This window comes from Tachysurus vachellii, chromosome 17 (genome assembly GCF_030014155.1).
Source record: "Tachysurus vachellii isolate PV-2020 chromosome 17, HZAU_Pvac_v1, whole genome shotgun sequence".
Lineage (NCBI taxonomy): Eukaryota > Metazoa > Chordata > Actinopteri > Siluriformes > Bagridae > Tachysurus > Tachysurus vachellii.
Genome location: NC_083476.1, coordinates 20,896,242 through 20,908,741, shown reverse-complemented (window position 1 = coordinate 20,908,741; position 12,500 = coordinate 20,896,242). Strand labels below are relative to the sequence as shown.

Below are 12,500 nucleotides of genomic sequence, written 5' to 3'. Positions count from 1 at the left end.
CTCTCCTTTTCCATCTTTCTCTTTTTTCTCCCGCTGTGTCTCTCTCCCTATCCTTTCCTCCCTCTCTCTCTCTCTCTCTCATACACACACAGGTCCATCATCTTTAATGTCTGTGATGATGAGACGCTCTTGACGTCACACTTCCTGTTACTGTCATGAGATATCAAGACAGAACAAAGTCAAACAGAAAAAAATGGTATTATTTTCTGTAATGTTCATTTTACTGCCCAAAATTTTGATCCTACTTCAAAACCTGGAACCATAAATACATTAACACACTTGTACATACTTTTAGGATGAAGCCATTACCCAGAAACTGACATAACCAGGTGTGGCTTCTAAAGGTGCGTCTTTCCTTTACATGCAAATCGTAATGACCTTCACCTGCACTTTAGGTACTAATGGTTCATTAAAAGAAAAAACAAATGATATCAAATCACACACTGAATTAAGATAATGTAATGTATGATAATAGCTACATCTCACGGTACAAAGCTACAGAGATTATTCTTATATAATAAACACACCGAAAGTTCTAGTTTAAAATAAAATTAAAAAAGAATTAAACGAGCAAAATCATTTTATTTCATAAGGATTTTATATTATCAGTTATAAAAATGTTTCATCAACGGTTTCTCTTTTTTTCGCCTCGTACATCATCACATAGTATATCTACAAAATTCAAAATAACAAGGCACCTTAAATAACATTACTGGATCATTTAATGATATTAATTAGAATATAATATAGAAATAACAAAAATGGCACACAATGTAGCCTTGGTATAAAAGGAAAGCAATAATCGATGCTTTGGAGTATATTCTTATAATGCTATCTCTTGAATTTCCTCTTCCTCCCGAGTCTCTGGCTGGTCCGGTCCGAGTACTGCTGCCGGAAGTTTATGAGGCAGTCGGTGATTTCTGATATGGGAGTGAAGGATTTGAATGGAGACGAGCTGACGTAATAACCAGAAGCTTGAGAATCCGAGCTGTCACCGGGCGTCACGGACGTGTCTGCGAGGCTGCTGAGGAAAACACACACACACACACACACACACACACACACACACACGCACGCACACGCACGCACACGCACGCACACGCACGCACAAGCACGCACACAGACATGCACGCGCACACAGACACACAGACGCATGCACACAGACACAGACATGCACACAGACACAGACATGCACACAGACACAGACATGCACACAGACACAGACATGCACACAGACATGCACACACAAATGCACACAGACACAGACATGCACACAGACACGAACACAGACATGCACACAGAAATGCACGCACACAGACATGCACACAGACACGCACGCACACAGACATGCACACACACCCAGACATGCACACAGACACGCACGCACACAGACATGCACACACACCCAGACATGCACACACACCCAGACATGCACACACACCCAGACATGCACACACACACCCAGACATGCACACACGCCCACAGACATGCACACACGCCCACAGACATGCACACACGCCCACACACATGCACACACGCCCACACACATGCACACACGCCCACACACATGCACACACGCCCACACACATGCACACACGCCCACACACATGCACACACGCCCACACACATGCACACACGCCCACACACATGCACACACGCCCACACACATGCACACACGCCCACACACATGCACACACACATGCACACACACACAGACACACACAGCTTTAGTTTTACCGACTCAGGATGTTGAGGTTGTGCAAGTGAACTGAATTAAAGCCTACCGACTGTTTCTTGCTGTCGTATTAGAAGGTCCAGCTCTGCTGTCATCTGAAACGAGTTTAGAGATTATATTTTAGATGTGTGAAGAAACCCTGGGCTTTGTAACTTTGTTAACATCAACATGATGACAGAAACGAGTTCAAATACTGTAGATCTGCTACAGATCCTAACAGCCGTTATTAAGTGTATCGCATCCAAATAGTTAAAACCTGATCCTCCAGCAGAACGCCTGAACGCCCCATCCCATGTCATACAGACGGACTACTGTAACGCCCCATCCCATGTCATACAGATAGATAATGTGTAGATAGATAGCTAGATAGATAGATAGATAGATAGATAGATAGACAATGTGTAGATAGATAGATAGATAATGTGTAGATAGATAGACAATGTGTAGATAGATAGATAGATAGATAGATAATGTGTAGATAGATAGATAGATAATGTGTAGATAGATAGATAATGTGTAGATAGATAGATAGACAGACAGACAGATAATGTGTAGATAGATAGATAGATACAGTTGTGTTCAAAATTATTCAACCCCCACTGAAATTGATTGTTTTGGTCGGTTTGACATTGATTATGATCATTCAGTCATCCTGCTTACAATTAAATCAAAGAGGCACATGTAGGTCAGACAAATATAACATAACATTTATAATGAAATAACCACAAATGTCTTTTCTGAGCTCACATCATTATCAGTTTTATTCAACCCCCAAGTGACATTCAATCTTAGTACTTAGTACAACATCCTTTTACAGTTATAACAGCTTTTAAACGTGAAGCATAGCTTGACACAAGTGTCTTGCAGCGATCTACGGGTATTTTCGCCCATTCATCATGGGCAAAAGCCTCCAGTTCAGTCACATTCTTAGGCTTGCGCACTGCAACTGCTTTCTTTAAGTCCCACCAGAGGTTCTCAATCGGATTTAAGTCTGGTGACTGCGATGGCCACTTCAAAATGTTCCAGCCTTTAATCTGCAACCATGCTCTAGTGGACTTGGAGGTATGCTTGGGATCATTGTCCTGTTGAAAGGTCCAACGTCTTCCAAGCCTCAGGTTTGTGACGGACTGCATCACATTGTCATCCAATATCTTCTGGTACTGAAGAGAATTCATGGTACCTTGCACACGCTGAAGCTTCCCAGTACCTGCAGAAGCAAAACAGCCCCAAAGCATGATTGACCCCCCGCCATGCTTCACAGTAGGCAAGGTGTTCTTTTCTTGTTCTTCCTCCTCCAAACATAGCGTTGATCCATGGGCCCAAACAGTTCTAATTTTGTTTCATCAGTCCACAGAACACTATCCCAAAACTTCTGTGGTTTGTCCACATGACTTTTGGCATACTGCAGTCGACTCTTCTTATTCTTTGGGGACAGCAAGGGGGTGCGCCTGGGAGTTCTGGCATGGAGGCCTTCATTACGCAGGGTGCGCCGTATTGTCTGAGCAGAAACTTCAGTACCCACATCTGACAAATCTTTTCTCAGTTCCTCAGCAGTCACACGGGGACTTTTCTCCACTCTACGCTTCAGGTAGCGCACAGCAGTCGAAGTCAGCATCTTCTTTCTGCCACGACCAGGTAGCGTTTCAACAGTGCCCTTTGCCTTGAATTTGCGAATGATGCTTCCTATGGTGTCTCTTGGTATGTTTAACATCTTTGCAATCTTCTTATAGCCATTGCCCTTCCTGTGAAGAGTAATCACCTGTTCTCTTGTCTTCCTGGACCATTCTCTTGACCTCACCATGTTTGTAACCACACCAGTAAATGTCTAGAAGGAGCTGAGTATCACAGTCATTTTAAAGCTGCCTAATTGGTGCTTATTAGGCTTTATTGCTGCTCCCTGATATCCACAGGTGTTTTCAATACCTGATTGAAAACACTTCATTGAACCTCTGTTCTTCAGAGTGGTAGTCTTTAAGGGGTTGAATAATTATGTCAATGAAGAATTCACAAAAGAAACATTTACTACTGTATTACAAAACTAATTGATGTCATTTTAGTTGCATATGGTTCTTTAAGAAGTCCTTGTAGGATTTCATTCTGAATACAATTACAAATGTACACTAAATTCCCTAAAACCATTTACAGCATTGGGGGTTGAATAATTTTGAACACAACTGTAGATAGATAGATAGATAGATAGATAGATAGAAGTAAAATTGTATTTTTATCAGAATATAAAACAAAATCAGTGATAATGCAATAAAAAAAAATCCAAATTCTAAAAGAAATGCTTTGACACAATCATCAGTTTTCTTCATTTTCACCAGCATTCATATTTACAGCATTTGACAGATGCCCTTTATCCAGAGCGACATACATTTGATCTTATGGGGATGTGGAAACTTAGTGGTTAAGGTGTTGGACTTCCAATCAGAAGGTTATGAGTTCAAATCCCATTTACAACAAGCTGCCACTGCTGGGCCCCTGAATAAGGCCCTTAATGGTAAATTGCTTAGCTTAGTGTAAAAATGCAAGTCACTCCTTATCCAAGTGAGCGATTCAGAGTTAAGGGCTACCTTCTAGCTACCACATACCTAAGTCACAGTCGAGATATACACTAGATGGCCTGTACGTACCCAGATGCACCGTTTCTGTCCGATTTAAAGCAGACAGCAAGCCGTTTCCCTTGAAAGACAAAGAAAATAGATTTGAACGATTATTTTGTAAACGTCTCTCACACCAGTATATACGAGTCGGTTATATAAGCAATTTAACCGCATATGACGAGAACTATAAATGTAAACTATACGTAATATGTTCTTTTAAATCTGACCCGCTATACATTCCATTTATTTTTAGCATACAGAAGCTATACAGACGTTTCAGTTCAAGTTACACAGAGTGAAATTTGCCTAAAACGTAGGTGTGTCTCAGTGTGTCTTCTTGCATGACCTCAGCTTGAGTGAGGAGCAGAAACAAGACCAGAGCAAATATATCATTTTAAAAAAAAACAATATTCTGATCTGTGACTACATTCAGAAAAAGTAAAACAAACAAAAAAATATCTATGCAATGGCATTAAAGAGCACAGAAAACACTCACAGAATTATTTCTTATTTAACGAATAGTATTTTTCCTGAACAGGTTTTTTTTTTCTTCACATGAAGACATTAGAATTAATTATAAATGTATATTATTTAATTAAAGGTGGGGTCTCCGATGTTTGAAAGCCAATGTTGACATATAAAATCACCAAAACAAACACGCCCCTAACCCAAACGGGTCCCACCCCTGTATCGATAGCTCCGCCCACACATACATACGTAACCCAGGCAACTAATGGAAAGAAATGTGTCTTTATCATAGCTGAAGGGAAGAACAATACGATTGCAGATAAACAAACAAGCAAAAATGACACACAAACATAATCATGTAAAGGACAAAGACATATATTAGTTCTGTGTAACAAAGCAAAACCAACGTTACTCACCTATCGAGAAGGAAAAAAGCGCCTCGGCGTCTTAAGTAAAGTTGGTCACATATTCACAGATTGGAGTTTCCCGAGTCAATAACTCCTGAGCTAAACGCGGTTACTACACAAAACACGGTTGTAGCTGCGTCTCTACATTACTACGATAGAAAAGAGGTGTTATTTGTGTAGTAACAGTGTTTAGCTCAGGAGTTATTGACTCAGGAAACTCCAATCTGTGAATATGTGACCAACTTCCTGCTCCTTCAGTTCTCTCCAGCGCTGGAAAGCTGATCCTATATTAACACGTCCTACTTCTTACCTTATCGTAAGCCTTTCTTCTCTTTCTTTCTTTGTTTTTATCCTCCATGTCAATGTTAAAACAGCTTTCTGCTGATGTCACACATGCGCACTGAACACTCTCTCCGCCCATATTGACAAGCCACGCCCCTTTCTGCTCGTTGGCTACACGTTTGTTTTGTTTTTGTTTAGTTTGTCGGCCCGACTCGGTTTTCTGAAGCATTTCTCAAACATCGGAGACCCCACCTTTAATTACTTAAAGTTAAGAGCTGTAAGAACTGATGGTGCAGGAGGTTAAAAAAAGAAAAACAAAGAAAGAAAAAAGTATTTATAAGAATATAAATTAGCCGTCTTTAACGTGATGAGTCAGTGAACAGATGAATGTCTGTAAGAGGTTTATTTCAACGTTTGCCTTTTTCTCATTATTTAATAACCGCACGCTTTAGTGTTCTACCGTATCAGCATTTTTCTCTCCCTGATTATTTTTACGTTTGACAGGAACACAAAGCTCTGAAGTAAACCGCTGTATGTATTTTGTTTTCAGAAGGTTTACCTGCTTTGCTCCGAGCGCTTTCTGTTCAAGGCACTGATCCACATGATGTCTGTACTCCTTACTCGTGAAAAACTTTTTACACAAGAAGCATTTCTCTCGCTGCTCTGATCTGATATAAAAAAAAAAACACACACACACACACATCAACATTATTCAGCCTAGACGTTTACACGACTGATTTTTATATATATATAAAAATACTATTGAACTTTTTGATGCTACATACTTTAAGAACACTCAGATAAACATGGTGATCGTTCTCATTCTGAACATACCAACATATCGATAGTGTTATAAATGATGTTATCGTGTGATTTCTTTTGATATTGTCGATGTGTTTTTTTTTGTTTTTTTTTTTAAACAAAATTAGTACAAACATTTTTTTGGTGAATATCGTTTTAGCCGTAACTATTTTCATGACATCGTTCTGCACTTCGGCTTCTCGTCAGATTTTCTGTCCAATCAAATGCTAAATGTTAATTATTATTTAACATTAAATAATAAGAAATAACAAGAAATATTTATTTTTTATATTAATTATTTATTATTAAAAACATTTGAATAGATATTTATTAAATTAATAAATTATAATCAGTTATTATTTAATAAAATTAATTATTAATATTGCCTTGGGGACAAATACAAACATTTAAATATATCTAATATTAATCTTGAATTTTTGTATTACATTGATCTGTATATTTATTAACCTTTTGTTCTATGTTTATGTAAAGCTGCTTTGAGACGATGTCAATTGTTAAATAAATTTAAATACTATCGGCGACTTAAAAAAGAAAAAGGGGAGGGGCCGTTTGAAACGTCCCACTCTGACTTCCTGTTAAGAGATTTTAAATCGTCCTTCTCATTTTCAGTATTATATATTTACACTATTTATTCTAAAAGGTACCAGGTATGAGTGATTCAAGCAATAAAGTAGTATTCGGTAAATAAATAAATAAATAAATAAATAAATAAATAAAAAAAATCAAATCAATTGAATACATTTATTTATTTATTTACAAAATCAGGTCCTTAAGATGGTCCTGGGGGGAAAGACGACACTGTCTAAGGTGCATTAAGGAATAACTTGAGAATATATGGATTAAAAATAAAAATAAATAATAAAAGGATAGTTTTTTTACGAGTTGAGCGAATCGAAGGCTGTAAGAATATGCAGGAAAAACGAAGGGACGCTTTGATACCTACTTACTTCTCAAACGTCACGTCGTCCTCCGTAGTTCTTCTCGTGATCTTCCGTCTAGCGCTCGCTAAATACAGGAGGACAACTGAGGTGTTTTTTTTTTTAAATAAATAAATAAATAAATAAATAAATAAATAATGTATTACATCAAGTTTTTAAAACTAAACCCTTGCTGACCTTGTGAAAGGTTGTCCTGCTGTTCCTGGACCTGGTCCTCCACGGCGCCGTTACAGTAGGCCGCATGCACCTCGATCTTACTGAGAGGGAAGAGGCGAGTGCACATGGGACACTCCACCTGAGAAGGAACAGACTCCATCCACGACTGCTCCTCACCTGGACGCTCCTGCTCCATCCTCTCTCCGAGGTCGGCTTCAGGGGGTGGATCGGTCACTTCGTCCACCTCCATGCCGTCAGCGTTTGGCTGCGAGCGCGGATGTTGAAGAACGTGTAAAAACAGCTTAATTACAGCGTCGTCATAAGATGTGACACCGAAGTGCACCGGGAGACGGATGTACTGTACCTGTGCGGGACTGGTCACCATCAGCTCTGGTGTCATCTGGGTTTCTGTATTTCAACACAAGGGAGAGACACGTTATCTGTTATCGATCCGTAAACGTATCGTTAAGACATTAACATAGGCATTAACATCCACTTATGTAACGGATCTTGATTTTAAACTTCTTAAAAGTGCTTTATATATGAAATGACAATGAAATATTTTTAGGGATTTAGTATCTGGATTGTGACACACACTTCTGTGTCTAAGGGGCTTTTTACACCTGGTCACTTCATGTGTTTTCTGTGATCCGATAGCTACCCGATGGTAAAAAGACCAGGTCTAAATGCCCTCCGAAACGTTTTGGAGATGGATATAAATCTGACGGTACAAACCCCTTCAGGAGGTGGTCTGGGACGTGTTTCAGATGAAACTGGACAGGTGTAAATGAATGTGGTTGTTCAAGCCACATACGTCAGCGCTATACTCCTCCCAAACGGACGTACGTCACTCGCAGGTGATCTTTCACCCAGGAGTCTCGTCGGGTCTTAAAACGTGCTGCTGCTGCCAGCGAAAATGCAGCAAACAGTAAACGCTGTTTTTTGTAACATCACCGTCGTAACGAGTTTTTTTGTCTTCTTTTTGATTGCGTTCTGAAAACCTCATACACCAAAGTGTGTTCCGTTTCAATTACCCCGGAAATGAGGTCAAATATATTAGCATTTTGGGTGGGAGTAGAAAGATCGGATCGATATCCGATTCGCCGAGACGCGTTTATGTGGCCTAATGTAAATGGAACAGTTTTAACAAATCAGATAGCTATCGGATCAGAGACAACACGTGAAGTGACCGGGTGTAAAAAATGCCCTAAGAACAAAGACAAAATACAACATAATTAAGTATACTGCATGTCTTAGTCTTATAGGTGGCAAGATCAACATCGATATATTGAACTCGTAGCTGCTCGGTTGGTCGGCTGATATACGTGTGAAATAAACCACGAGGGCTGTGGATCATACTGTAAAACAAGGGAACGTTCTGAACACGAAATAGCTGATAAATTTCACTCACACACGTGCGGCAACGTGTTAACACGAGTCATCGCTTTTTTCTTTTCTCATGTCTGTATGTTTAGGTCTTAATCTGCTGGGAAGATTCTCAGAGTACGAAATTCAGAGAGTTTCCTCAAAAAACAAGGCATGTGTTTTAACTTTTGAGGTTTTTGATGAATGAGGAGACATGCTGGTGATATCAGAGTCCGATTTTCAGACCCATCTCAAAAGCACTCGTTTGTGGATGTATAACGTGGAAAGAAATAAAATCTGGAGGCGAACTTATGAACAAATTGGGCCGATTTATAACAATCATGACACACGTCACGTTATATCCTTTCCGTACCCGGACACACGGCGCTCTCCATGTCGAAACTTCCGTCCTGAACCTCTTCTCCGAGCTCGTCGGGCTCTGACTGTATCTGAGTGTCTTCCGAAAGGTCCTGAGGAATAAGTTTCCTGCAACTACGAAAGAAACGATCGTGTTTAAATCGTGTTTAATAACCAGGTTGATTTGATGTATCTGTTAATGAGTAAAAGTCTTTCGTTACCTGGAAGGTTTCGCTGGATTTGTAGACTCCTTTTGCCCGAGCAGTAAAGGTGATTTCTGCTGTGGAATACAATTAAAGCGTGTGCGGATTTAAAAGGACAAATCGAACACAAAAAACGCTCACAATCCCTTCTTTAGTCGAACAGAATGAATCGTTTGAGCTCCTCCTTCTGGCAAAAAAAAAATCTGCGAAAATGTACGAATATCTAATTATAATAAATAATGTCCAAAAGCAATATTTAGTAAATCCTAAATAAATATAAACATATTATATATAGGTGTATTTTAAAGGTGTGGAATAATAATAAAAGTGATCAACGCGCACCTCGAGCTCCTCCTGCGACCCAGGAGAGGACACGACGACGTAGGTTTCGTGCTGACCGTTCTGCGCTCCTTCTTCCGAACAGGACTGAGAGTCTTCTTGTTTCTTACGTTCCACTTTTTTCTTTTTCTCTTTTTCTTCCTCGTCACACCCCTGAACGTCTTCGTTCTCCTCCTCTTCTTCTTCTTCTTCTTCCTCCTCCTCATCTTCGTCCAGAAGCCGAGGAGCTCGGTGTCGCTTCAGTCTCCTGCCGTGTGGCCGCTCTACCGGACACGGGAACACCTGCACTCACAACAGCACACGAGCCTTTCATGCTTCATAATACATAAACAATATAAATACAGATACGAGCAATTCGCTTTAGCTGTAGAGTAAAGTGTCTGTATGGTAATGAAGTTCAGGAATATAATAAATCTATATAAATATAATAAATATAATAAATCATTTCAGCTCAGGAAATGATTTATTATACATTTTATTCTTTTAGTAAAATTGTCTGTTAACCAAACTACAAATTTCCATCAGATTAAAACAACTAACAAACAAACAAAAATGTTTATTTTCTTTGTACTTGTGTACACAGGTTGATCACTCATTAAAGGTGAAGTGTGTTTGCATGTAGTGATGCCCACAAAACTCCATAAAAGGTCATGTACACAGACAGCATGAGCATGAACTGAACATTCATGGTAAAGGCTGAAAGGCAGAATTTATTTGCCAGTAAAAAATTATATTGATATAATAAACAAGAAGAAGAAGAAGAAGAAGAAGAAGAAATCCGTGTGTGTGTGTGTTTATAGTAGCCTTTATTTTGTCACACATTCATTACAGCACAGTGAAATTCATATCCCAGCTTTGGAGGGTTGTGTCAGAACACAGGGTCAGTAATGATACAGCACATGGAGCATGATGGTTAAGGGCCTTAAGGGTCCGACAGTGGTAGCTTGGTGGTGCTGAGGCTTGCTGAGACCCCGATCCTCCGATCAACAACCCAGAGAGTGAGAGAGAGAGTTGTGTGTGAGAGAGAGAGAGAACTAATATATATATATATATATATAGCATTTGCGGCAGTAGCACCTAGACTTTGGAATAGCTTACCCGTGTATGTCAGGGATGCTGATTCCGTACACGTTTTTAAAATACAACTTAAGACATACCTGTTTTCCATGGCATATCCCTCTTGTTGAAAATTTGTATTATTATTACTGTTAATGTGTGTATTGCTATTATTAAAATTGTATTTATTTCTTTTTTTTTATATTTAGATGCTGTAAAGCACATGTTGATTGGGTTTAAAGCCCCGGCACGGCCAAGCTGCCGCTGTTGGGCCCTTAAAGCAAGGCCCTTAACTCTTGATGCTCTCTCTGCTGTATTATGACTAGGGTTGCAAAATTCCGGGAATTTTCAAGGCTGGAAACGTTCCATGGGAATTAACGGGAATATATGGAAATAAACTGGGAATTTTAAACAAATGCAGAGTTGCCTATAACAAAGAACTTAAATGTAGTTAAAAAAAATCTTGTAATAAATAAAAAAAAAAAAACAGTAATAAATCTTGTGTTTAAAACAACCAGATTTAATGCAATTTAAGTTGAATTTGTACCCTGTGTTCCTCGGTCACTTGCACACAGCACACTGCTTACTGGTGGGCCATTGAGGCCAAACCCCCTGCATGTACTTACATTCTTCCATAACATGCACAGTAACACTTTATTTTAGGGTCATTTAACTAGTTGCTTATTAGCATGAATATTAATAGAATATTGGCTATTTATTAGTACTTATTAAGCTCATATTAATGCCTTATTCTGCATTACCTTATTCTATGGTACCCAATACTACCCAATACTAATAACTACCTCACTAACTCTTAATAAGCAGTAAATTAGGAGTGTTACCACATGCACAGATAATTTGATGACCCCCCCTCACACACACACTCACCCCCCCCCCCCCCCCCCCCCCCCCCCCCCCCCCCGAAATAAAATATAATCCTCCATATCTCACTTACAGGGGGTTCACCTCCATTTTCCAGGCCTTGACTACCACAGAAGTAGAGACCTAATAAGCTTGAGGATAGACACAGGCTCCCCGTGACCCGAGGTAGCTCGGATAAGCGGTAGAAGATGAATGAATGAATGAATGTATATTGCAAAGCTATACATTCAAGAGGTCATTTTTAAAATTTGTATTACCTTGCATGAATGTCTGCTTATGACCAAACAAAATGTTTATTTGTGGTTGTAAATGATATAGTTTATATACATTTCCCTATATTTTCAAATAATTCCCATAAATTCCCGTAAATTTCCATAAATTCTGGTAAAGTTTCCAATTTGAAATATTCCCAAAATTCCCCAGTTAAGTTCCCGTGGAACATTTCCGGAAATTTGCTGGAAACTTTCCGCCCCTTTGCAACCCTAATTATGACTGACCTTGCGCTCTGACCACAACCTCCAAATTTGGGATATGCAAAGAAAGAATTTCACTGCACTGTAATGTATGTGTGACAAAAAAAAGGCTAGTTCTTCTTCTATATATAAATATAAATAACCAGGTCGCTTGGATGTTAGCTGGATGATTGGACAATATATATATATGTATGTATGTATGTATGTATGTATATTATATATATATATATATATATATATATATATATATATATATATATATATATATATATATATATATATAGATAGATAGATAGATAGATAGATAGATAGATAGATAGATAGATAGATATATATATATATATATACGTATATATATATATATATATACGTATATATATATATATACACATAGTCGCTGTCAGACGGAAT

At 38.8% G+C, this 12,500-nt stretch overlaps 1 protein-coding gene across 4 annotated transcripts in view; it reads right to left on the bottom strand.

Annotated features, from left to right (window-relative positions):
- Nucleotides 1-194: 194 nt before the first annotated feature.
- The window catches only part of uimc1 (ubiquitin interaction motif containing 1), a 21,020-nt gene continuing 8,714 nt past the window's right edge, over nucleotides 195-12,500 (bottom strand). Inside the window, exons 9-18 of one of the 4 annotated variants that reach the window (XM_060890619.1) lie at nucleotides 9,682-9,960; nucleotides 9,358-9,416; nucleotides 9,153-9,271; nucleotides 7,779-7,822; nucleotides 7,436-7,679; nucleotides 7,268-7,325; nucleotides 6,058-6,166; nucleotides 4,372-4,420; nucleotides 1,785-1,830; nucleotides 195-1,024 (exon numbers count right to left, since the gene is read on the bottom strand). In XM_060890619.1, the coding sequence (XP_060746602.1) occupies nucleotides 832-1,024; nucleotides 1,785-1,830; nucleotides 4,372-4,420; nucleotides 6,058-6,166; nucleotides 7,268-7,325; nucleotides 7,436-7,679; nucleotides 7,779-7,822; nucleotides 9,153-9,271; nucleotides 9,358-9,416; nucleotides 9,682-9,960 (1,200 nt within the window). In that variant the 3' untranslated portion in view covers nucleotides 195-831. Of the gene's footprint in view, nucleotides 1,025-1,784; nucleotides 1,831-4,371; nucleotides 4,421-6,057; nucleotides 6,167-7,263; nucleotides 7,326-7,435; nucleotides 7,680-7,778; nucleotides 7,823-9,152; nucleotides 9,272-9,357; nucleotides 9,417-9,681; nucleotides 9,961-12,500 lie in introns of those variants that run through there. The other 3 variants (XM_060890620.1, XM_060890621.1, XR_009649759.1) reach the window with 3 other exon arrangements.